This window comes from Stenella coeruleoalba (genome assembly GCF_951394435.1).
Source record: "Stenella coeruleoalba genome assembly, chromosome: 2".
In the NCBI taxonomy this organism is placed as follows: domain Eukaryota; kingdom Metazoa; phylum Chordata; class Mammalia; order Artiodactyla; family Delphinidae; genus Stenella; species Stenella coeruleoalba.
Genome location: NC_137147.1, coordinates 86994359 through 87018938, shown reverse-complemented (window position 1 = coordinate 87018938; position 24580 = coordinate 86994359). Strand labels below are relative to the sequence as shown.

Sequence of the window (24580 nt, the reverse complement as noted above, 5' to 3'; positions counted from 1 at the left end):
GAAGCTTCATCATTAAAGCCATAGGAGAGTAAATGCCAGCAGAAAAGAAGCAGGGCTGCTTATGGCTTATTTTTAAGTGAAGTGCCTTAAGCACCAGATTCAAAATCTCCTAAAGATGAAATAAGGCCAGGCTGAGGAGGCGGTTTTAATTGCAAATAGCACCAGATTAAGACTCATTTATAGGGACTTCCCTGGCGGTCCAGTGGTTAAGACTCCGCACTTCCAGTGCAGGGGGCACAGGTTCCATCCGTGGTTGGGGAACTAGGATCTCACATGCTGGCCCGCTTGGCCAAACCACCCCCCCCACCAAAAAAAACCCCACTCATTTATAAAATACCAAAATCACTGATTTGATTTACATGATTTGATGTAGAAACAACTAATGACTTTTTCCATTTTAACCCTCCTCCCCTAAAGAGCCTACCCAAGACGTGAAATGACAGCATCTGTCTCCTTTCAACTCCTATACATTTTTCCGTACTTAACTTTTATATGGTGCCATAAAATCCTGGAGTACCTTCCCATTTCTATCATTAAGCTGGGCAAGCCATACTTTCCCTAGAACTTTACCAATCTCCGACCTCAGATTGTCCATTACGATGCTACCCAATACATTAATACATTACATTACATTACATTACATTGGGTTAATACATTAACCATATTATCGTGGAGAAAGGAAATTTTTTGTGTGGAACGAATTAGGTCAACGTCTGTATTTCTTCAAACTGGTCTCCCACTCAATCTATTCCCTATTCAGCAGTCAAAGTGATCTTTTTAAAACAAATCTGATTATTTACCCCCTTGCTTAACTTTACCCCCTCCCCCAACCAAGCCTGGCTTAATATTCTTTCAATAAATGTTCTACAGATCTCAACTTAATACTTCTTCAGCCAATCCAAGCCTGACTTCAGATTAGATTGTGTTATTAGCCCTCAAAGCCAATCTTTTCGTTCGTGTTCCTTTTCCCAGCAAATGTCAGTCTCCACTGCTAGCCTGTTAGCTTGAGGGCAGTGTCAGGTTTGCTTTCTTCTGCCATCCACAGAGCCTAGCATAGTTAAGGCAGTGTTTTTAAACGACTTGTACTGTCATCAGAAAGGCTACCTACAGCTACCCTCAACAATTGTCATACATCAAATATAACATTAAAGCTCAGTATATGGGAGCCACTAAAAGCTCTAGTTCATTTGGTTCACTGATTACTAAGAGACTTCTAACTCGGCAAGTCATTTACATGAGCCTGCTACCCCAACTACTTACTTCTCAAGCCATTTAATACTCACTCTTTAATTTCCTCATCCTCCATTTCTTCCTTCGCAGTTAGCATTATTTTCATCCAAAATGTTCTTAACCAGGGGTCCCCAACCCCCGGGCTGCGGACAGGTACCGGTCGGTGGCCTGTTAGGAACCGAGCCGCACAGCAGGAGGTGAGCAGCCGGTGAGCAAGCGAAGCTTCATCTGTATTTACAAGCTACTTCCCGTCGTCGCTCGTATTACCGCCTAAGCTCCGCCTCCTGTCAGCATTATGGTGAGTTGTGTAACTATTTCATTATATATTACAATGTACTAACAATAGAAATAAAGTGCACAATAAATGTAATGCGCTTGAATCATCCCGAAACCATCCCTCCCGCCACCACCAGGCCGTGTTAAAACCGTCTTCCACAAAACAGGTCTCTGGTGCCAAACAGGTTGGGGACCGTTGTTCTTAACAATCATAGGTGACCTCTCCATTACCACTTCTCCAGTCTTTCTTTCCAGACTGCTTGCTGCTCATGTCTTTCTTAAAAAATCTCCCTGACATCTGTGGTATTACAATAACCTGATTCTACTGCTCATTTCTGCCCCCTCTAGCTTCAGACATCTCCCAACACCCTGTATAGATCTCACACACCCTCAAGAAAATTAGCTGCTTTAACATTTCAGTTCTGGTAGTTATTTGTATACATGTTTCACCACCCATTTTACAGATGAACAAATTAAGGATCAGAGAACTCCTTTGTCTAGTAAGTGGATGAGTTCTTAAGTTCTTGAATTCAGGTCTTTTGACTCTGAACTTTCCTTTTTATTACCCATACTCCTAAGTCAGCTATTCCCAAGTCCTGTCATTTATTTCTAAAGGCCTACTGCAGTGACACTCAAACCAGTCTGTGTGCATCACACTCCTTTGAAGCTCAGGGAAAATAGTTATCAAGTCTCATCCCAGCCAGGAACTGGCGGGGTGAGAAAAATGAAGAGATGTTGGTCAAAGGGTACAGACTTCTAGTGGTTTGAGGATCTACTGTTCCAAGGATCTAACGTATAGTATGGTGACTAGAGTTAACAATACTGTATTTAAGTCTCATCACAGAGATTGCGGTGGGACCAGCTTGCTATTTTGTTGTTATACTGGTTCGAGTTATTTAGCCCATTACATCAAGTATAATTTCATTTTAGCTCACCATAATCTGGTTCTTTCTTGCCATTTTCTCTGTACTTTTTAAAGCTAACCACTTCATTATTCAGGTTTTATGCAACTTCTGCACTTCTGGTAGTTCCAGAAATTAAGACTGTTATTCCTCCTAAAGTCATGACTTTGAGTAATGGTAATTAAGAGAGCTAGATTCTAATCCCAGCTTTGTGATCTTGGGAAGACACTTTTCTAGACACATTTTACATCTGTAAAATAAAGATGTACACTTAGAAGATGGAATTTCCTTCTAGTTTAAATATTGGATTGTTAAACTCTAGGGCCTAGTTTGTACCACAAGCTTTTGCACTGAGTTAATATATTCTTTTATAAGAACATTTTGTTGGCTACATTCATTTTATAAACTAGGGAAAGCTTTGTATTTATGTACAAACATGATTATACAAAAATGCCAATGCCTTGGGAAATAGCCTGTGGTAATGATACTTGAATTCAAGTCTCCTAGAACAGCTGTGTGGTCTTGGGTCACAGCCCTCTCTGAGCTTGTTTCCTTATCTGTAACCTGCTCTACGTTCCTTACAGATCATCGAAAGAGAAAGCAATGTGAAAAAATTGTGTACATGTAAACAAAGCACTATACAAATATAAGTTGTTAGATATTATATTGTTTCTAATGGCTGATAAAATATCACCAAAGAAAAGTGCTTCCATAAAAGTTTTATTTATCCCCACAACAACCCTGTGAGGTAGGGTGATCAGGGCATTTGAAGATGAGAAAACTAAATCTACATTACTTGTTCACGGCTATACTGCATAGTAAATATGTAGAAATTAAATTGAATATTTTAAATGTCCATGACTTTATATTGATTCATGTGGAAAAAGGCAGAGAGAATATTAACTCCCCCCTACCTTAATGCCAAAAGGACACTGCCTTGAAAAATCCCATTTCAAAAGATGAAAGTAGTATTTCATTGCTTATTTCTACAAAGATTTATAAAATAAAAAAATAGTGAAATATTTTACAGTTAATATATATAATGGTCTCATTCAGGGATATGTCCTTCAGCTGTGTATATGATCAACTATTCCAAGTGCTAGAAAATGCAAACTCTTAAAAAGTATGAAAGACATGAATGATAATAAGCAGTAACCTCAATCTTCTTTATTATTCCTCCATGCATCTTGAATAAGTTCTGTGAAATCTGGTCCCAGTTAAAAAAAGAAAACTCTACCACAAAGAGATGTCTGGTAAACTTAATTTTGTTGCCTATTCTCAACTCCCAAACCACTGTCACATTAAGTAAAGTAGTGATTTCCCAAATCTATGAGAATCACTTGGAGAGCTTTCAAAAAATACAGAACTCTCAGGCCCCACTCTAGACCCAGTGAGACAATTTGGCAGAGGTCAGGCCTCAAGAATCTGTATTTCAAAAGCTCCACAGAGTAATTCTAATGAAGAGTCAGGTTTGGGAACCAGTGATATATTTTAAAATACTAATAACTAATATAAAAACCATAAAGTAAGTATAAACTTGTTGCTCTCATCTCCCCTTTTAAAAATTTCTCAAAACACATAATCCCGGAACTCTTGCCTCTGGGCAAGTAATTTCAATTCAAGATACAGAGAAACATTTTATAAAAATGTATCCTAGTGAATGAGACTTGGATTCCAATAATAATTTAAATAGCATTTAAATATAAGATACTGAGTTCTGTGGTTCTTATTCTGAAATTTTTTAAATGTATTTTATACAGGTTCTTAGCAGGCTTTTAACTCAGGGGACGACATGAAAAGTAATGACATAATCAAGCACATAAGCACTGAAAAAATACTATACTCAAAAACAGCTCATGAGAGGAATAAGAAAGTGAATGAATGACAACCTAAGGCCTTTTGGCCCATACATTTTTGTTCCCAGTCCACTCTTCCCCTATAAGGGGAAATAAAATAAACATTCTTTCCTAGTTACTTGGCATAGTTATTTGGTGGGTGACTATTAACACTAAGTTAATTTAGAAACACAAGTTTAAAAGAGATAACAAATAAATACCTAGGAAGACAAAGAGAAGTCAGGTCAGAAAACCTTAACTAGCTAATGATGTAGTATATAACACCATCATGTTAGGACAATTAAATGAAGGCTTCAGTGTCCTTTACATTTCAGCTTTATGTGATTGACACAAGACGTGGAAAAGATCTGGTCCTTATGAAGAAGTCTGTGCTCGCTGCAAAGATTTGTAGGAATAATGAAATGCTTTCTTCATTGATGAGATGAAGTCTCTGTTTTTCAGCAAGCTGACTAAACGAAACAGTAAAAAACAAACTTCTTTAGATGGTTGAATGCAAGTAATATCTAGTTGAAAAAGTCATTGGCCAAAGATAACTTTTTTTAAAAAAATGATTCTATGTTTAACATCCCCCCCAAAACCCAAAAAACAAACAAACCAGGAAAACCAAAGTAATATAAAAACACAATGTACACATCCATTTTCACTGACAGTTACAAGAAAATAGCCATTTATAGAAGTTACAATGCTTTCAACAAATGCCCCCAAAATTTTGGGAAACAAGATAAAGCCATCAGGTAAATAAATATACATACTAGCTAATATAAAACAATTTATGCTTTTAAATTGTTGTCAACTCTCTTTTAAGACCCAAGGAGAAATATGGTGCTATAAATCTGATTAGGGCTACATATATTACATGGAATTAAAAAACACAACTGATTAAAACATCCTAACAATAATACAAATATTTAAAAGAATGTCTTTAAAAGTCAGACATTTACCACTGGAAATATCACAATTATAATATGTACTTCAGAGTCGTAATGTGTATATAGGTCACTTTTGCCGTGTCTTATCAGGTATCCATCTCTCCTGCATTTACTAGTCAGTTTTTAAGAGTTCATGTTTTCTGTGTGAACTGAAGAGGCTGGGCACATCTCAATTCATAAACACCTCCATTTAACTAATGGAAATGTTTAAGGTAATATCTACCAACAGATAAAGCAAAGAAGGGGTAATAAGATAACACATTTTAAAGTGGAGGAAGCTGGATAACTGTCTCTATAACTTATTTTAAATTTTGTATTAATAACAAATTTAAAATGACTCAAATCAAGTAATGAAGAAAAAGAGACTGAATTGATCTCAAGAAATTTTCTCAGGCCATATAAAATTCTCCCTTAGTTTATTTCTTTACAGAATCTTGTTAGGCTTGATTCATTTGTCAGTCAACTTAAAAGAGCTCTGCTAGCAGGGGATCAAAAACAGCTTTACCAATAAAAGATGATTAAAAGTTGTTTTTAAAGTGCCTATAGGCACAGTGGTATATATAGGTGCTTACATTTCCCTTTTAGTTGTGGGAAAGCCCGTTGAGACTGTAGTTACTTAATCAGAAAAGCTTTCAGCAATTATAATGCAAGCTGAAAATTTAGATCCTGTATAGGTTTTGGGTTTTGCTGTTTGAACATAAAAAGGGAGCAAGGAGAAATGTAACCAGGTTCACAATTTTGAGCAAGAGCATATGTAAAGGTAACATATGTACATTTTATTTCAAGAAAGACAGAAGACAAACAGCATAAAGATGCCCAGATGCCCTAAAGATAAATACATTTCAAAGATTCTCATTAAAATGAATCTGTAGTATTTTTTCCTGCAAGCAAAATACCTTTCTTTAAATTAAAAACAAACAAACAAAAAAACCCCCAGTATTCTGAATTGCAAATGCTTTTGCTTTTTTTTTTTTTGCAGAAAATCTGCCATGATTATTTTTTTAATGAATAAGGATTTTCCACAAAACAGGCTTGCTCTACATGCTAGATTTTTAAACAGTTCAGTGACACAATATGCTAACTACATACACAACAGATAATATAGTAAGAAAACACTCAACCTGATGAAAAGTTAAAATCTTCATTAATACACTGAAAATTGACATAACTCATGCCTTTAAAATCAAAAATACAAAAATTAAATGTTTTCCTAAAAAGATTTCCTTATTTTAAGGATTCATTTGAAAATGAAGCTGCATGTAATTTGTACAATAAGTTGTACAAGTAAACAGGTAATATACATAAAAAATTAAGTGACATACTCCTCAATTATCAGTTGTCCACCTTTAATTTCCAATACTGTACTTTCTTAACAAGCATACAAAATATCAAACTTCTCTTTAGAAAAAGTGCCGTTCTTTGACATCCTTTACACAAAAACAGTCTGAGCCTGTGGCATGATAATGCAGTTGAGAGGCAAAGCATACTAACTTTTACAAATTCTACCTTCCATAAAAAGCCTCCCGAAAAAGAGATTACACGCCACTATAAAAATATCAACCTCTTGTGGTAGCTGCATTAGAGAACCAAGGCTTGAAGACTATTTTCATATAGCATAGAAAACCACTATGAGAACATATTAACTGCATTGGTGGCTTGGGAGTTTACTGTGCCACAGGATTATGCATAGCTACTGTAAGGTACCAAGACTGTTACACAGAGTTTTAATTGATTGTAACTGAGAGCATAACAGAGGTACTACCAGCCCATGCAAAATAACTAAAAATACTGAATCACTGTGCTGAATACTTCATTCCTGGAGAAAACCAAAGGCATCAGTAACCAAATCAAGCCCAACAGGTGACCAAACTCATTCTCCTCAAAGATTGGTGAGCACAGTGAAGTCTGAGGTATACCTTTTATCCATCAAATCTGTGTGCCACTGCAAGATATTACCACTTGGGAACACATGCCATCACAATGGTTTAAATCTTTTGAATATTAGTCATTCATATATTCTTATCTACCCAGTCTCTTGATTTTTGAAAAGATTTCACCTACAGTAGAATATTACAGAAACAAAATATAAATGCATGTTCTAAATGAAACTTACATGGACTAAAAGTAGAGAATATTTTTAAACAAATATACAATATGCAGGCAGACAAAGCAGGAAAACGGCCATTCAAATGTATAATAAAAAACTAAAAATTGACTATTTCCAGAAAACTATGAAGCGCCTCAACTAAAAGGAATGCATAATGAAATTCTAATCTAATACAGGTCAAAAATGTAAAAAGGTTATAAACCTTAACAGGAAAAATAAAACAACTTTTACTGGCCATTCCTGTTGAAATGAGAATTTTAAAGTAACAGAAAAGTGGCTACAAACCCACTTAGAGCACCAAACAGAGAGAAAATAAAAGTCCATTTTCATCTCTGTTATTATCATAAAATCCTGTGTGACTACAGGTCAAACTGCTGGTGGCAGAAACAGAATTCTTTATAAACTGCAGATGTCCTGTACATAAAAAAATTTCACTGGAAGTTGCACTAGTTCTAAAGACTCTTCTGTTTTAGCCTACCTACTGTATGTATTCAATCTGAGATAAAGTCTCTTTCTGTAACCCTTGATTATTATTGGGCACCAAGATAAGAAAAGCAAGACGGGGTACAAAAATGCAAAATTTCAACAGTAATGGCAATGTTTTTGTCTTAGTCCAAAAGGGTCCTGCATTCTCTCCCCCTTCAGTGATTTGACAAGTCTTTGTACTTAATCTGGGGGCAGCAAATCATGCAAGCGAAATCGGTCTCTGATGTGAGGTCGAACATCTTCATTCTGTGTGGAGAAATAGACATTTTAAAAGCCACGTAATTTCAAAGACATGATCCCCATAACATTATGAACATTCTTACTTTGCAAAGAAACTATACCACCATTTATCAATATTTTATAATTTACATTATTTTGTTTGCCAAATAAAAAGATACTACACAGAAGCAGTTAAATTTAGATTAAAAAAAAAAGCCTCTCATTAATGTATTAATTTTGTAAGAACAATTATGCAATAAGAGGTCAAACCAAAAGATAGGTAAAGCATTCAGTCAATGAATTCTACTTTATATAGTAGTTTTAAAATTAATCCATGGACACAGAGGAAAAAGTTCCCAGAATAAAGTTTCAGTACCATAAGCATTAATTCTAGACCTGAACTACAAAATCAATTTAACAAAACTAGTTAGTAACAACTAGTTAGCAAGAGGAAGTCTGGTAAAATAAAACATTCGATATATAAATTTTTAAATACTGATAAACATAATTTTAATATAATTTATAAGTTTCAAAAATGCTTGTAATCTTTTTTCAATCTCTGCCCTAATGCCCCACCATGTTGACTTAAAGTTAGTACACATAAAGCAACTGAGAAGATTTATTTCAACAGAGTTAAAGCAACAAAAACCTAACAAAATGATAAGATATACTTACCAGTTCTACTAGCTTCTCCAGAAATGGAATCAATTTTAGAAGTTCATTGTCATTTTTATCCATAAACCAGCTTTCTATAGGGATTCCATTAGATAGCTAAAGTGAAAAATAAGTAATTAACTCTTTTCATTTACATTTTGCCTACTTTGGAAAAGCTTAAAAGTAACAGATTTTAGTAAACATTAATCAGTAAGTTCCTTTGAAAAAAGGAATGCCATCAGAGTTTATGTCTGTCATATTCTTTGACAGCTTAATAGTGCAAGAGACAGATGTTAAGGAAGGAACTGAAACATAATTGGTTTTTCAGAGTAATTTATTCTTAGAGTATATAAAACTTAATAAGAAATATTCATTAAAACAAGTTTTGCATTAACATAACTAAAAACATTATTCATTCAAGAAATATTATTAGTCAATGCTAGGCATTTTGAATAAAGGAATTTTACCAGTCTCAACAGAGAATACTACTAGAAAGCATATACTCTTACACAGGGACTGTGTCCCATTATTTTATTCCCAGCAACTAGCAAGATAACCTGAAACATAGTAGGAACATAACAAATTGACTCAATGGTATTTCATTGGTCTAAAAACAAAAATACAAACCATATTTGTTTTATAGTAAATATTCTCTAGGATAAAATATCTTTTAACATTTATGCAGAACACTGTGTTTGAGATGGAGGATAACTGAAATTATTTTATTTACGAACCAATTCTTAAAAACATTATTTCAAAATGCAAGTGAATAAAAGTAGTGACCTAAACTGAACATACTTCAATACCATATATGCAATTTTTCCCCATGTATTCTTTTTTACGTTTTATTATGGACATTTTTGAAACAGAAAAGTTACGGGCAAAGCTTGTTTCATCTACACCCAACCCACTTTCCACCATTCCAATTCTGTACTGATTTATTCTGAAGAAAATCTCAGCCATATCACATAAACATACTCATAATGTAAAATATATCTTGCAAGGATGGCTAATCTCTTGTCAGTCTGTCTGCTATCTATCTATCTATCTGTCTATCTATCATATGCTGTGCTGTATGGCCTACGGGATCCTAGTTCCCTGACCAGGGATGGAACCTGGGCCCTCAGCAGGTGTAGGTGCTGAGTCCTAACCACTGGACTGCCAGGGAATTCCCTCTAGTTGAATTTATATTTCTAAGAATCATTGACAAAGGGTACAAACATATTGACAAAATAGTCTAAGAAAATATTTTGAAATGCCAAATCAAACAGACCAGAAGAACATGGTTAAGCTATTCATAATTCTGAAACATGTTTATAATCAAATTACTGATTTAACAATAGATAAGAATGCTATTAAATGATATATATCTTATAGTCCCTTCTTAGGGATTTACTACTTCAGATTTACTACTCAGATTTTTATGTATGTTGTACTTCATTTAAAAGAAAAATTTCCACAAGGAATATACTAATTTGGCATTCCTAATTCTAAAAGATGACACTAAACAGGGAAATTCCACCAGTGAAAATTCTGTTATCCCATCAAATCTTTTGGCAGCATTTGTCTGAGTTTGTTTAGCAACCCTCTTCCTACCTGATATGCAAAGGCTTGTGGTGAGTTGTCAATTATTATAGTTTTTGAAAGATCTCTTCCAAGGATATTTAAGTCCTTTATATAGTTTCCTTGTACACAAACACAATGTTCGCGGAAAAGCCGGTGCCTAAACATAAAAGTAAAAACAAATTAACTAAAAAAAAAAAATATATATATATATATATATATATATGTAAAAAGCACAACATATACTGAAACACATATACAATACACATACCATAGGCTTTTCAAGTTAAGCCTTATCATTTTCTCTCACAAAGGAAATTCAAATGCAAGTGTGGGCCTAAGCTTTGGGCTACAGTTTTATTATAAAAATTCTTAGTGGGCTTCCCTGGTGGCGCAGTGGTTGAGAGTCCGCCCGCCGATGCAGGGGACACGGGTTCGTGCCCCGGTCCGGGAAGATCCCACATGCCACGGAGCGGCTGGGCCCGTGAGCCATGGCCGCTGAGCCATGGCCGCTGAGGCTGCGTGTCCGGAGCCTGTGCTCCGCAACGGGAGAGGCCACAGCAGTGAGAGGCCCATGTACCGCAAAAAAAAAAAAAAAAAATTCTTAGCAATTATTGAAACCTTACAACCAAATATTACCATGCCTTAAAGAACTTTGTTTTATCCCAAAATGTTATATTAAATGATAAAGAGGGATTAAAAACTCTGTAAATTGTTTTTGTAATTTATTTACCCAGGAAAGCTCAGTTCAGATGCAGCATCTGGTTGTCATCGAGGTCCTGCTTTTTAACCAATTTTCCAGATGGTTGACTGAGGCACAAGGAGGTCAAGTGACTTGCCCAAGGTCACACAGTAAGTCAGTGGTTAGCCCCGCATTGGAACCCAGGATCCTCCTGGCTCCCAGTCCTTTGCTCTAACCAGAAGACCACACAGCCTCCCTATCCCTGCACATGCCAGAACAGAAAATATAAGAAGGAATGTTTCCGTGTTGGCATTTTTAAAAAATGTTTTTAGTTTCTCTTATAGTTTTTGAGGAAAGGTGCAGAGGCCAAAACATTCCATCATTTCAACTTTTCCCAAACACCCATCTTTATTTTAATTGCATGCGTGTGTGTGTGGGGGGGTGAGAGATCATTTGAAAAAACAGGGATTGAATGAAAAGATGAATTCAGATTTAAGTATTACAAATGTAAACTTATCTTTCACCAATGAAACTGAAAAATGCTATATCATTTTAAAAAGGTATTAAGGTTTTATAATAATATTTATATACTTGTAATAATTAATCTCCATTTAGCACTCAGAATATTAGATTCTGAATATTACTAATAACTGATACAGATCACCTTGAAATACTCCACTTGCATACATTAATTCATTTGGTAGTTTGGCTTCCTTGTGTCTTAATCCCACTATACAATTTTTCAGGAGCTAGGGCTTACACATACCTATATTTTGAATTATCCAATTTCAAGAAAGGGGCATTTTCTACCAACAAAATCTGCCATAGCTCTAATAACAACAAAACTGATATTTTAATCAGGGCCAATGGTGATGGAAAAGTGGAAGAATTTTAAAACCAGACAAAATGTAGTATAAACAATTCTTTTTCCCTTATTACAAAGAATGCTTTTAATTAAATGTTCATAAGTTAAATGATCACCTACCTCTGAAAGGTTTAAAGACAGTCCTACTTTGAAAAAACTAAGACTAGGCAAAAGAATTTAAGTCCTGGTTGGACCTAAGTAAGATTCCATATTTTATTTGTATAAACATTTAGATACGAGGAAATTGGAGAGGCAGGTACAGCACATAACTGCAAATCACTATTGATAACTCTTCTCCAATAGCAGCAAATTCACCAGACACAGGAGACAGCTGAATATATATATATGGATACTAATGATTATTTTAATTAAATTATACTAAACCCCTTCCAGTTATTCAGGAATCTGAGGGTCAATAGCATGTATTTGCAGTTTTAGAAAGAAACTACTTTTGCTAGTCATCAAATTTGCATTCGGACTCACAGGATTCAGAGATCACAGGAATTTCTGAGTCTACCTTGTCACCAACCTAGATGATTCCCTAAAGCACTCTAACGCATTCAATATACTGTTCAAAAAGTTTTTCCTGTTTTAACTTTTTCAAAATACAACTAGATAAAACAAGTTTAAACTCCCAAATGTGTAGATTTTATAAAACTAGTTTAAAAGAGGGGTTTTAATTTGTAACGTAACTGTGTGACTATGATTTGTCCCCTAGTAAAAATGAAAGCTCCAAGAGGGAAGGGCTTGTGTTGCTCACCACTGTTCCCTGGAACATTGGAGGGGCTGAATAGAAATCTTCAGAATAAATGAAGTCATGAGAGCAAAATCACTTGTATGCTTTTATAAAAGTTAGGTAAAATGAGCATAAATTATAATAAATTATATACTTTTATGAAACACACACATTTTCATTTGTGTGTCTGAAGCTTGCTTATATGGAAGATAAAATGGAAACTGACTACAGGACACATTTTGATCCTTTAGATTAAAAAAAAAAAATCACATTCTATTTACAAGGGAAAAATCTCCTAAATGTGGACATTAGGAAAAGCCTTTCACCACAGCTGAAACCACTCAATAATACAGGTACTTTTACAGTAGAAATTAAGTTTAGGATTTTCCACTAAGACAGTATGGGAGAAAGTATTCAAGACAATGAACACCCAGCTATTAAAGCTTTTAGGAGCCTTTTGTGGCATCTCAGCTCTTGATCAAAACTCAAACATTAACTCCTATACCTTAGAGGATGCAGCAAGACTGCTGAGTCTTGGTATCTCACTTCAGTTGACAGAAATAATGAAACTAATTTTCAAATTGTTTTAAATTCCCATCTAACCAGGAACACACTCCCATCTAACCAGGAACACACTGCATCTGCTGGCTCAGGACACACAGAAGGAACTGAGTCCAGATCAGGAAAACCTGAGTGACTAAACCAACTGCAATTTCCAGTTAGATTTCATGTAACATTTTCTTTCCATGGAAGATAAATTTGCTCTTGAAAAAAGCAAAAGAGTTTAATTTGATCCTTTTTGTTAAAATTAACTTTTATTTCTCTAAGCCATTAAAAAGATGACAACACATGCATTATCTCAGAGACAGAAGGAAGGGAAAACATCATGCACACAGTGAAAAATTCCACATACCCCCAACCTCCTCCCAATCCCAAAAGAAGTGAGGATACAGATGTACAAGTGAATAAATACATTTGATCTTTGTATCCTTTAAAGAACGTCTGTCTGGAGTTAAATAATTAGGAACTCTTAAAGACTTTTGGGGCTTAAAAAAAAATTCACTTATTTTCCCCATTTAACACACAAATCTCTATATATGCAGCCAACTGAAAATGGCTATCAAAATTAAGTAGAAGCATAGTAATTTCATAGATCAGTGTGACAGACATTTCCACTATTTCTTAATTAAATTTACCTGACCAGTTGCTTTTTAGGGTCTAGTATGTTCAGTAACTTGTCTGCATACACCTTCTTAGAAGCAGTAAAAAGAATGATCTACAAATTCAGGGGAAAAGAAGTAATCATTATACATGATCTAAATATGGGTACTATATTGAATAAAATAAAAATACTTATATAATTAGCTTAAGTATATTTACCTCATACATCTGAGACATTCTTTCCAGGAATTCCCTGAAGAATGGTCTTAATCTCACGTAAACCTGAAAAAATACAAAGATAGGCTTCAGCAAACAAACATATAAAACAGGAACAACTTATTTATAAGATATGTTCTAACTTTGGATATAATTTAAAAGTTCATATGTTAAAGTAATACAAAAGTTTACTAAGTACCACTCAACCAAATATATTTCACATATACCAAAAGGTACTTAAAACAATCTTTTGGTAGGGTAATAATAATCGTTGGTGATCATTTCACTTTTTAATAGTTAAATAGCAGCATATAATAGTACTTCATGGAATATAATTTTAATAAACATTTAAACTAAAAATGGCAGGTTTCCCTCTGAGATTTTGATCCACCAATCAGCTCCATCTTCCAGCCAGGTAGCATCCATCCAATTATTAGGCAGGCTGTATATCCACCTCTAGCTGACCTATCTCAATGACCTTCCTCAATAATTACTCAGAATTTCTTCTTAACCATCACCTGCTAAGAGTACCTTTATTTTAAATTTCTATTAAGGTAAATAATGTTCAAGAAAGAGATGTCTGGATTGGTGGGTTTAAATAACTGGAATTTTTCAGAAATCAATCTTGTTCTATACTTACTGATTCAGATGTGGTATCTAAATTAGCGCTACTGGGCTACTTGAGATTGAAAATATAACAGTCAAATACACCAGTTATCAAAATCAACTGACAATATCAGGAAAGACTACAGTACCCAAAGAACTGACTTAAATACATTATTTTCTTATTTCTGTCTTCTTTTTGCCTACATTTAATGTAGCTCTTGTAATATACTCAATATTCAAAAAGCACAGAAATATAAGCCATGAGCAACCACTAAAACTGATTTACGAAAGAATTTGACTCCTTTAAATTGTATTTATTTTGTGACAAAAATTTATAAAAAGAAAAGTTTGTACTCTACTCAAAGGTGATTATTAACATCAAAAAACATGAACAACAAATACTTATAGAATGCCTATGCACCAGATTCACTTGATTCAGATTTTTTTTAAAAAGCTGTGGTGGCAACAAATTCAAAATTTAGGCTTCATGGAATTTAATTTTGTTGTCAATACACATCTAAACAAAAATGCCCTTATGATAAAAATCTAGTTCTAGGAATGTTTTAGGGCAGAACAGGGAAATCAGGCAAAGGATATTAGGAGGTAGGGACTATGTACTACCAGTCTTTGTAAGTTCTGAAGCCCAAAGGGCGTAAGACAATGCCAAATATATAGTAAGTACATGATAAAAATCTGTTAAGTAAATTAAATATAATTGCCTGAACTTAAGCAATATAAACAAAATAGAGAAAGAGAGGCAAGACTACATACTACACAGGGACAACTACTGAATTTCCTTAAGAACTGATCACTTGTGGAAGACCAATTTCAAACATTAATATGCTAATAATATCACTCTATCCCTGCCTACAGGCTAGAATAATAAAGGTTTACTCATTTTTAAGCCTATTAGGCAGTTTATCTCAGCATCTTGACTAATCAAAAACCAAGTAAGCCACACACCCCCACCCCTAGCAAATAAATATGACGAAATCCTTAGTATCCAATCCCTATCACTTAGGATGAGGTATAAAATTTTTAACTAGAGTTGTGCTTCTAATTAATTTTAACATTTACATTGTGAAATATTTGGTATAGTTTGGTTTAGTTTTCAACACACCTTATTTGTTTGATAATCCAAGTAACTGATAGATTTAGATACATTTCTACCTTAACTGACAAAACCCCACAATTCGGCCAATACTTTTTTTCAATTACCTTATCTCATGGAGGATGATAAACCATGAACCATCAGAGCCTTCTGTTTATTGCTAAGAAGGCTTATCAGTTAAATGCATTTAATAACCAAAAATACTTCATTTTTGCGTATGTATTAATGTTTTCATTTGCTTTCAATATCCCTGCTATCACTCGCTCCATATTGTAAAGTAAAATAAGCAGGGCCTCTACAATTTGGGATTTGTCTCCTTTGAACACTAAAACACTTCCACTGTAAAGGAATACTTCTATTTAAACAGTATTATCTAAGCATAATAAGTGGAGCACTGTACAAAGGTGACATTTTCCAACTTCTTACACAGTGACTTCCTGATTATGTCAAAACTATAACTTCATTATGCATTCTACTACTTTGACTATACTTAAATATAAAACACATCTTAAAATTTGATATTACTTTCATAATGTACCTGTTCACTGGGGATGAAAGGTGGCACTGAGATAGAGGAATATAATGCTAGAGTGTTTCCTTACCATGAGAACAGAATAACTGTTGACTGTAAATGTTCCTATTCTCAGAACAGATTCACCATTTGAAACACAGGAAGGTGTTTCAGGATTAAAAGATACAGGCAGAAACTGAGATGGTTAGCGGGGGGTGGGGGTGGGGAAGGAATGTAGAAAGGTACAAAGTAACAGCAAGCTAGGATGTGGCTGGGACCACAGGAGGTTCTGCCATGTGCTGAAAAGGTAAAATCTCAGAAAGGAAAATAGAAATAGAGACATAGGGCTTCCCTGGTGATGCAGTGGTTAAGAATCTGCCTGCCAATGCAGGGGACACGGGTTCAAGCCCTGGTCCGAGAAGATCACACATGCTGTGGAGCAACTAAGCCCGCGCGCCACAACTACTGAGCTTGTGCTCTAGAGCCCGTATGCCACAACTACTGAGCCCGCGTGCTACAGCTACTGAAGCCCGCGTGCCTAGAGCACATGCTCCGCAACAAAAGCCACCACTATGAGAAGCCCATGCACCGCAACAAAGAGTAGCCCCCACTCGCTGCAACTAGAGAAAGCACGCGTGCAGCAACAAAGACACAACACAGCCAAAATAAATAAATAAAACAAAAAATTTATAATAAAAAAAGAAATAGAGACATAAGGCCAACAAGGTCTAACTCATTTGGATGGATATATTAAAGCAGAAATATATAGAAGTTAAGAAGCACTAAGCACTGTCCAGTAGGAAATAAGAACAATTTTAAGGTATGTATAATACAGTGAGACTACGATCACTTATTGTATTAGGTCAGAGATATACAAACATACAGATACACACATAGACATGCTTCCAAATGCTTCAAAATCTATTCCACAGATGCTCTTAACTCCATTTTTCTTCTCCTAACCTTCTCGTAACAAAGATTCCTGTCCCAAGCTGCCTACTTCCTATTTTCTACATTCTTCTACTACTTAGTACTTCAGAAACCATCCTTCTTCAAACCTGCAATTCTTCAAAATGATATAGTCTCTCAAATGTAAGACTAGGCCATACGTTTCATTTCAGGCTGGTATACATATATTCCTCCAAATATACAGCAATTATTCTATCTACACAACACATAGTTTTAATCTATCACTAAACCAAATATATTTTGAAAAAGTCAGTTTTAAAATAATGCATAATACTATAATAATGAACAACTGTTATACAAAAATACCATACCCAAAACATGTCTTAAATAAGACTGCCTACTACCCAAAGATGTTCATGTTATGAAATGTTTATTATGTAAAATTTTTGTACATTTCATGCTCGTGACTCTATTTTGTAACTGGAAGTTTGTACCTCTTAATCTCCCTCACTTACTTCATTATATGTTCATGATGTAAACTTTTAAAACAAAATCTACTAGAATAATGTCTGCAAAATAGTGATAATGGAACTAATCTTGTATAATATATTGTGGGCTGATTTTACCAAAACTTAAATTTTATATAGAAAAATGATAAATATATTATAGAAAAATAATATTACATTAACAGTACACTAACACTACTTGATTTGAACAATATCTGACAGTCAGCCTGTACTTTCTTTAGTACAAGAGGATGTCCTATAACTGTGCATGTAAGATGATCCTAACAGGCAATAAATGGTTAATGGAACTAGATTTAATAGTCATTAAAATAGCAAGCCAGTTATAAATTAATTATAAATATTTTCTGACAGTCTGCCTAAAGTCAAATTCATGTCTAAATATGCAATGTCAAGTTATATACACGAATTTCTGACTATTAGTTTACCAAACCATTATCTAAGTTATCTAGGTAACTTTATGAGCACGACCAAAAAAGGGGGGTAGGGGGAGAAAACATCCAAAAGATAAGCAATTTCAATTTGTGGGCAAAATTGAAAAAAAATTTCTTACATGTGGATCTTTTTAGGAAAAATATTTCTAAATGGTTTTAAGCACAGATAATATGACCCTAACATATTCAAAAAGAAGTATCTTTAATAGTTTTTCCATGAAATCCTTTGAACTTATTGCTACACTGTTGCAGGAAGGAAAACAAAAAGATAAATTTGGTGGTATTCACCTACTTAAGAGTAGGTACCTTTAAATAAAAAGATGATTGGTGGATGCTATCTATTTAATCAGCAGTAATAAGTTAAAACAGTAGAAAACTAACAACACTGAACAATGTGAAGAAGAGATGCTACAGGTATTAGCAGATACCACAGGTATACAAGGGGCTCTACCGTTTTTTTTAACCCTTCTGCACACTTCTGTTTCTTTATCTATAAAATGCATATAATAACAGTACCTATATAGTGTTGTTTATTAAATAAGTTAATACATATAAAGCACCTAGAACAGTGCCAGCACACTGAGACTCCTAATAGCTATTATTACTATCCACTTTATTATTTAAAAGTAATCAGCCATAAGGAGAATAGCTGGAATGAGTAGGATTTTATGGGGGCAGAACTGGGCAACCTCAACTCAAAGAGAAAGCCATATCTATACTTTTAGAAGACGTAAAGTAAGTCAACTGATTACTTAACTATTTAACTTAGTTAACATTGTCTTAGCATCAATACCAGATCATAGAGACAAAACCCAAACCTTCTCCATAGAAAGAGGGTTGCTCAGATAGGCCTTGTGGAGGCCTCAACTTCATAACCCATTGGGTGATTCTACAAGTCACCTTTTGCTTCACACAGTTCCAATAAGAGGCTGCTGGGGATAGTATTTGTAGGTGGATCAATCTGAGGATGAATAGGTAAATACTAAAACATCAGAACCAATAAAAATAAAAACAAACAAAACCCCCAAACTAAAACCTTCTGCAAAACCTTATACTGTATTAAATAGAAATAAATTTGAAAAGATATTTTCTTATGGAGTCCCAAAGGGATAAAGTGCTTAATGTATTCATACAGAAGGTATATTAAAAATTAGCAACGAAGCATACTTTTCAAGTCATGGCCATTTACATACATATATAATATATATACAATATACATATATAATTTTTGAATTTAAATATGTATGTACACATATTTGTGCATATATATAAAATATTAATGTGTTTATCTTAAAGTCAAGTTTACTCATTTTAAGAGCAAAAAAAAAAAAAACCCCACAAATGTTGCCTTTAAAAACAAATTCTAAATTTTGAAGCCTCCAATTTAATATGCTTAGTAATCAACTGTCACATCTCCTATATTTGCAAAATATTTTTAGTTACTGAACAAGAATTTTCTGTATTTTTAAATGAACTTCTTCTAATTTGAAGATACATTTATAAAGAATACAAACCATGATGAAAAAATTAGTGCCAATGACTAGCTATAAGGATGGAAAAATTACTTTAAAATTATTTAAAATATTGACTCACAATTAGTTATCAAAATATTCTTCCCTACCAGATATAAAATATTACTTTTATCCTCAATACTGTGTCGATGACCCCAGATGTTTTAAGGAACAAAATACATACTACTTTTTTTTTTTTTTTTGCGGTATGCGGGCCTCTCACCGTTGTGGCCTCTCCTGCTGAGGAGCAGAGGCTCCGGACACGCAGGCTCAGCGGCCATGGCTCACGGGCCCACCCGCTCCGCGGCACGTGGGATCCTCCCAGACCGGGGCACGAACCCGTGTCCCCTGCATCGGCAGGCAGACTCTCAACCACTGCGCCACTAGGGAAGCCCTACATTCTACTTTTGTACAATAAAATTATGCTTTATGAATGTCAAAACAAAATGCCTCTTATTTAGTATCAATTTAAGCCAGAGCTTGAGGGGAGGAAAAACTTCATTAGGTGTTTACTAACAAAACTCTTCATTTAAACGATTGCTTTTTTCTTCGTGAAGCAAAAATAATGCTGACTTTTCTTCTTAGACTGTGGAAAAGAGATAGATGCCACTGACCCTCTACTTCTATTTTTCTGTGGTATAAAATATTTGAGATCCTTATGAAAATTATCCTAGGTTGTAAGTTTCCCAAGAAAACAAACTATAATAATGAGGAAGAGGCTGAGCTTTGCTAACATGGGGCTTCCCACCCACCTCTCCCCCCAACTTTTCCCATAAAGGCAACCTCTACTATTAAAACAAAGCATCCTTTAGCAAGTAGCTCCCTACAGGATCCTATCTCTCCTTGAGTGCTTACCACAATCTGATTTCTGGACAGCTGACCCAAAGTTTGTTGATTTTACTGATCTTCAGAAAGCCACTGACTGGCTAAAGTCTTATTGGTGAACAGAGTCAAAAATCAGATGCCCCTGCCATACTTTACAGAATGAGGAGTTGGACAACACAGTTACGTTTGGTTGCACTGTAGTGAAACATATGAGGCATCTTCTTTTTGTCTTCAATTAGCCACGTTTGGGCTGAGTAGCTCTATTACATCTTCAAAAAACTGAGCTCCAGTTCTTGATGGAGACAGAGGAAGGTCATTGAGGAGGTGGTTCAGCTCAAGAGCTAAGTGAAAAATCTGTCTTTTGATTCAGTCCTGCTTGTGGATAGAAGTCATCTTCTGGATGGAAGAGGGAGTGAGATGACCTAGAGTCTTGAATTGGTGGATCTGCAGGAACAGAAACTAAATACAGTGGAGACCTCTTAACTGAGTAACACCACGAGATGGATTTCCTGACAATGTGTCAATATAAGCTAAATATAAAAATTAAAACATGTGCATTGGAACTGATCACGCACTTGTTTTTCCAGATATCAAATGCATTTGTACCATTCTATGAATAAATACGTTTCCCAATATCTAACTGTAAAACAATTCATGGAAAAACTACCAATTAAGGGAGAGGAAAAGACCCATTCAAACAAAAATCCATATACTTTGCCTTTGTGAATGCCACACCCTCACTTTAAAAACCCAGTTCTTCTTTCAAATGACTTTTTCTCCATATACACAAACTACGATCTGTCTATCTGTATAGTGTCAGTGGTAACATATATCAAAATTTTAATTTGAGTTGGATCTTTTAGGTTTATCTCCTAGAGAAATGGAAATTCAAATACATTCAAGGTACTAATTGAGGCTTGAATAATCTACATCCTCATATATTCTAAGTCTTGCATTAACTAGGTTGAGTCCTACTTATCAATCAAAAGAAGAGTGTGTATCATGAAGTAAGGCAATCTTTAAACGTGAGTAGTGACCACCTTAAATTTCCCTCAAACTTTCATCTGAATAAACCTAAGAAAGCCCATAACCAGGTTACAGTGGACCTAATTTTAAATCTCTCTATATATTAACAAGAATTTTGATGAACATTTGATTACTTACTTCCACTTATAATTTGAATATGTAAATTTATTGCATATACTCTCATAATTATTAGACCAAGGGTCAGCAAACTATGGCCTTTGGGCCAGATCATCACTTATTTCTGTAAATAAAGTTTTAATGGGACACAGTCATTGCTTATTCATTATGTATTGTTTAGGACTACTTTCATGCTACAATGGCAGAAAAAGTAGTTGTAACACAGACTGCAAAACCTAAAATATTAACAACTGGCCCTTTAAAGGAAAAAGTTTGCCAACCCCTGATACAGACCATTATCAAAAGATACGTAAGACAACTTATATTTTAAATTGTTTTGAAAGAAAGAGAGTAACAAATAGAATTAACATTAGATATGGTTCTACTATAACAAACTTACCATAAACAAAAAGCAAAAGTAACAAAAGTTCCAAGAGGAAATTTATCTAGCTTTGAATCAGATGAAGAATTTGATCCTATCTTAACATTACCATTTTATTTTTAAGAGTATATACATAAATGTTATGGAATTGACATATTCAAGAGTATATAAATGCCATGAAACTGTTCCCCCTTAAAAATGGTTAATTTTATGTTGTGAATTTCATCTCAACAAATTATTTTTTTAAGAGTATATACAGTATTTTACAGGTTTCTACCTTTAAGTGGGCCACATTATACTGTAGTGGTTAAACATGTAAGTTACATCTTACCTAATAATGTGGTTTCTCCAAAATCTCTTAGATCATCCCAGACCCTTGTGTATATTTCTTCTTTGCCAGTAGATGGAGACAACACCACTGAAAGTTTAAAAGACATCATTCCCTGTTTAAAGGGAGCTTGCTGGTCTGAAAACTGGGGGAACCCTAACCCAAGATTTCTTCAAAGTTATTTTTTAAAAAGCAGACAGAATGGCTATGCCAAAACTAGAAATCCAGTATTAACTATGGACATCCTCAAAACTTACTGAAAGGGAACTAAACTCTGTACATGATGTAGTAACTAAATCATTTTAAAATACAATCATCTCTATAATTTTTAAGATTCAAACTTCCTGCTCATTGCTCCTGATTTAGGTTAGCTCATTTAATTTTCCTGTTTCAGAAAGTATAACTCAGATATATAAGAAAAAGAATTCTTTGAATTCCACAGAGGTAGATGCAGTACATATGAAGTTTTTTTTATATTAGTCATATGCACTGCTAGGAGCCTTTTATTCAAAATAAGACAACTGTCTGGATCCACAGGAAACAGTAAGAATTTTATAAAGAAGAGAACTAAAGAAGAAATGGTGGAAGCAATAAGAAAAAAATTCAATTTTATGGTCACACTGAAAAGAAATACACTCATGAAAGGGAAATCAAACTCATCTACTCTCCAAGTTTCTTATTTCACTACTAAAAATTATGTAAACAGACCAAAACCATCTATCAGAAATAAATTTCAAATCTGGAAGCTTAAGAAATCACATCAAAATAATTATTTATAGTTTTCAGTAACAGTTTTCTTTTCCAAATTCAAAAGCCTGAAAGCCATTGTTTTTAAGGGCAATTTTGAACATAAAAACAAGGTTATCAAGCTAAAAAGAGAGAACATATTGCCATGCTATTTATATTTGCCACAAGACTCCTGTCCTTGAATTACACTAAACAAGAACAACCTATTTGGCAGAAAATGTCTTAAGAAAAAGATTTACCTTAAACAAATAATATACAGTTAAAAAGGAATTCAAAACCCTAAAATCCCTCATTTTTATGTATATTTTGCTCATCCTCTGATCTATATCAGAACTAAAATCAGTTTACATAAAAGGGAAATAAATATATTGATAGTATCCAGATATTACCATACCTACAGTACCTTTCTAGGTTAAACCAGAACTGACAATAACTGCTTAAATTCTCTTATGACTGATTACAAGATAACGTAGGTAAAGTAGATCCTGAACCACAAACTATTTAACTCTAAAATTTTATGATTTCCGAGCTATAATAACTATCATGTGCCAAGAAAACTATACACATATTCTAACTGCCTATTAAGAGCACATAAACAACCATAAACACCTTTTCATTGTTCACATGGTAAATGTTCTGTGACTTTATTTAGTTAATCCTTGGGTTGGCTTCCACCTGACAAACAACAAAGTTTTTGACCCTTTCCCAATCCTTCAACAACTGGTTTATAAGAAGGTAATGCTAGTTCAATAACAACCTCCATGAACAGAAAGGCACGTCGTAGTTTTTGAAGTGTATTCACATATATTAATTCAAATTATATAATAGGAAAATCTGAAACATAAAGTAAAACCTATGGTCAACACACATAATCTGCAGTGAAATGTAAATGGTATTTGTATTTTGCACTGTTACCTGTCCATCGACACAGAGGAGGAAGAAATACTTATACTCTAATTTTTTAAGTAAAGCAGTAACTAGAAGAGTGTCCTGGAATTCTGTGATTAAAATAAAGTAGATCTACTACACTGCAACCTACACACCATATTACTACAAAAGGCAATAAAAATGACCAACAAGGAATAAGGTTTCTTCCTATTAATTGGGTTTTGGAAAAACAACAACAACAACGCCAAGTGTTAACCTGGCAAGCTCTCGGGGACCTAAGATGTCAGTGTTCCTGCCTCCACCTGCTGGCAAACAGGTTATGAAACTAGCAGAGAGCAATGGGTAAAAAAAGTTCACATTTTTTTGGTAACATTTATGTTGTTTTATGTAGTTATTTATTTAGCATGATGCTACTTTGTGTTACTAAATCATTAAAATACAGATGAAATCCATTAGGAATAAACACATTAAATTTCACCAAAAAAAAAAATTTACAGAAGATTTCTTGGTTCAAAATATCTAACAGGCCAAAACTCAAGTTAAAAAGTTTTAATTACCTGATAAATGACATCTTGGAAAAGGACTGGAAAAGTAAGTGCTGCATCTTCTAGCTCATTTAAACTACAGTGTACTAGTGTTTCATCCTTAAAATAAAAAGGACATATTGAATGAACCAAGATATTATGACATTTCAATTGATAATTTTATGTATTCATGCTCACCAAAAACATTTATTAAAGCACCCATTCATACATGGAATTTTATATTTATAATACATT

The 24580-nt window shown here is 34.2% G+C and overlaps 1 protein-coding gene across 3 annotated transcripts in view; it reads right to left on the bottom strand.

The window, feature by feature from the left end:
- Window positions 1–3093: 3093 nt before the first annotated feature.
- CTDSPL2 (CTD small phosphatase like 2) overlaps window positions 3094–24580 on the bottom strand; it is a 71308-nt gene continuing 49821 nt past the window's right edge. For all 3 annotated transcript variants that reach the window (XM_079909879.1, XM_079909881.1, XM_079909880.1), the window contains exons 8-13: window positions 24359–24445; window positions 13886–13948; window positions 13702–13781; window positions 10256–10382; window positions 8681–8776; window positions 3094–8032 (exon numbers count right to left, since the gene is read on the bottom strand). In XM_079909879.1, coding sequence (XP_079766005.1) covers window positions 7967–8032; window positions 8681–8776; window positions 10256–10382; window positions 13702–13781; window positions 13886–13948; window positions 24359–24445 — 519 coding nt within the window. In that variant the 3' untranslated portion in view covers window positions 3094–7966. The remainder of the gene's footprint in view (window positions 8033–8680; window positions 8777–10255; window positions 10383–13701; window positions 13782–13885; window positions 13949–24358; window positions 24446–24580) is intronic.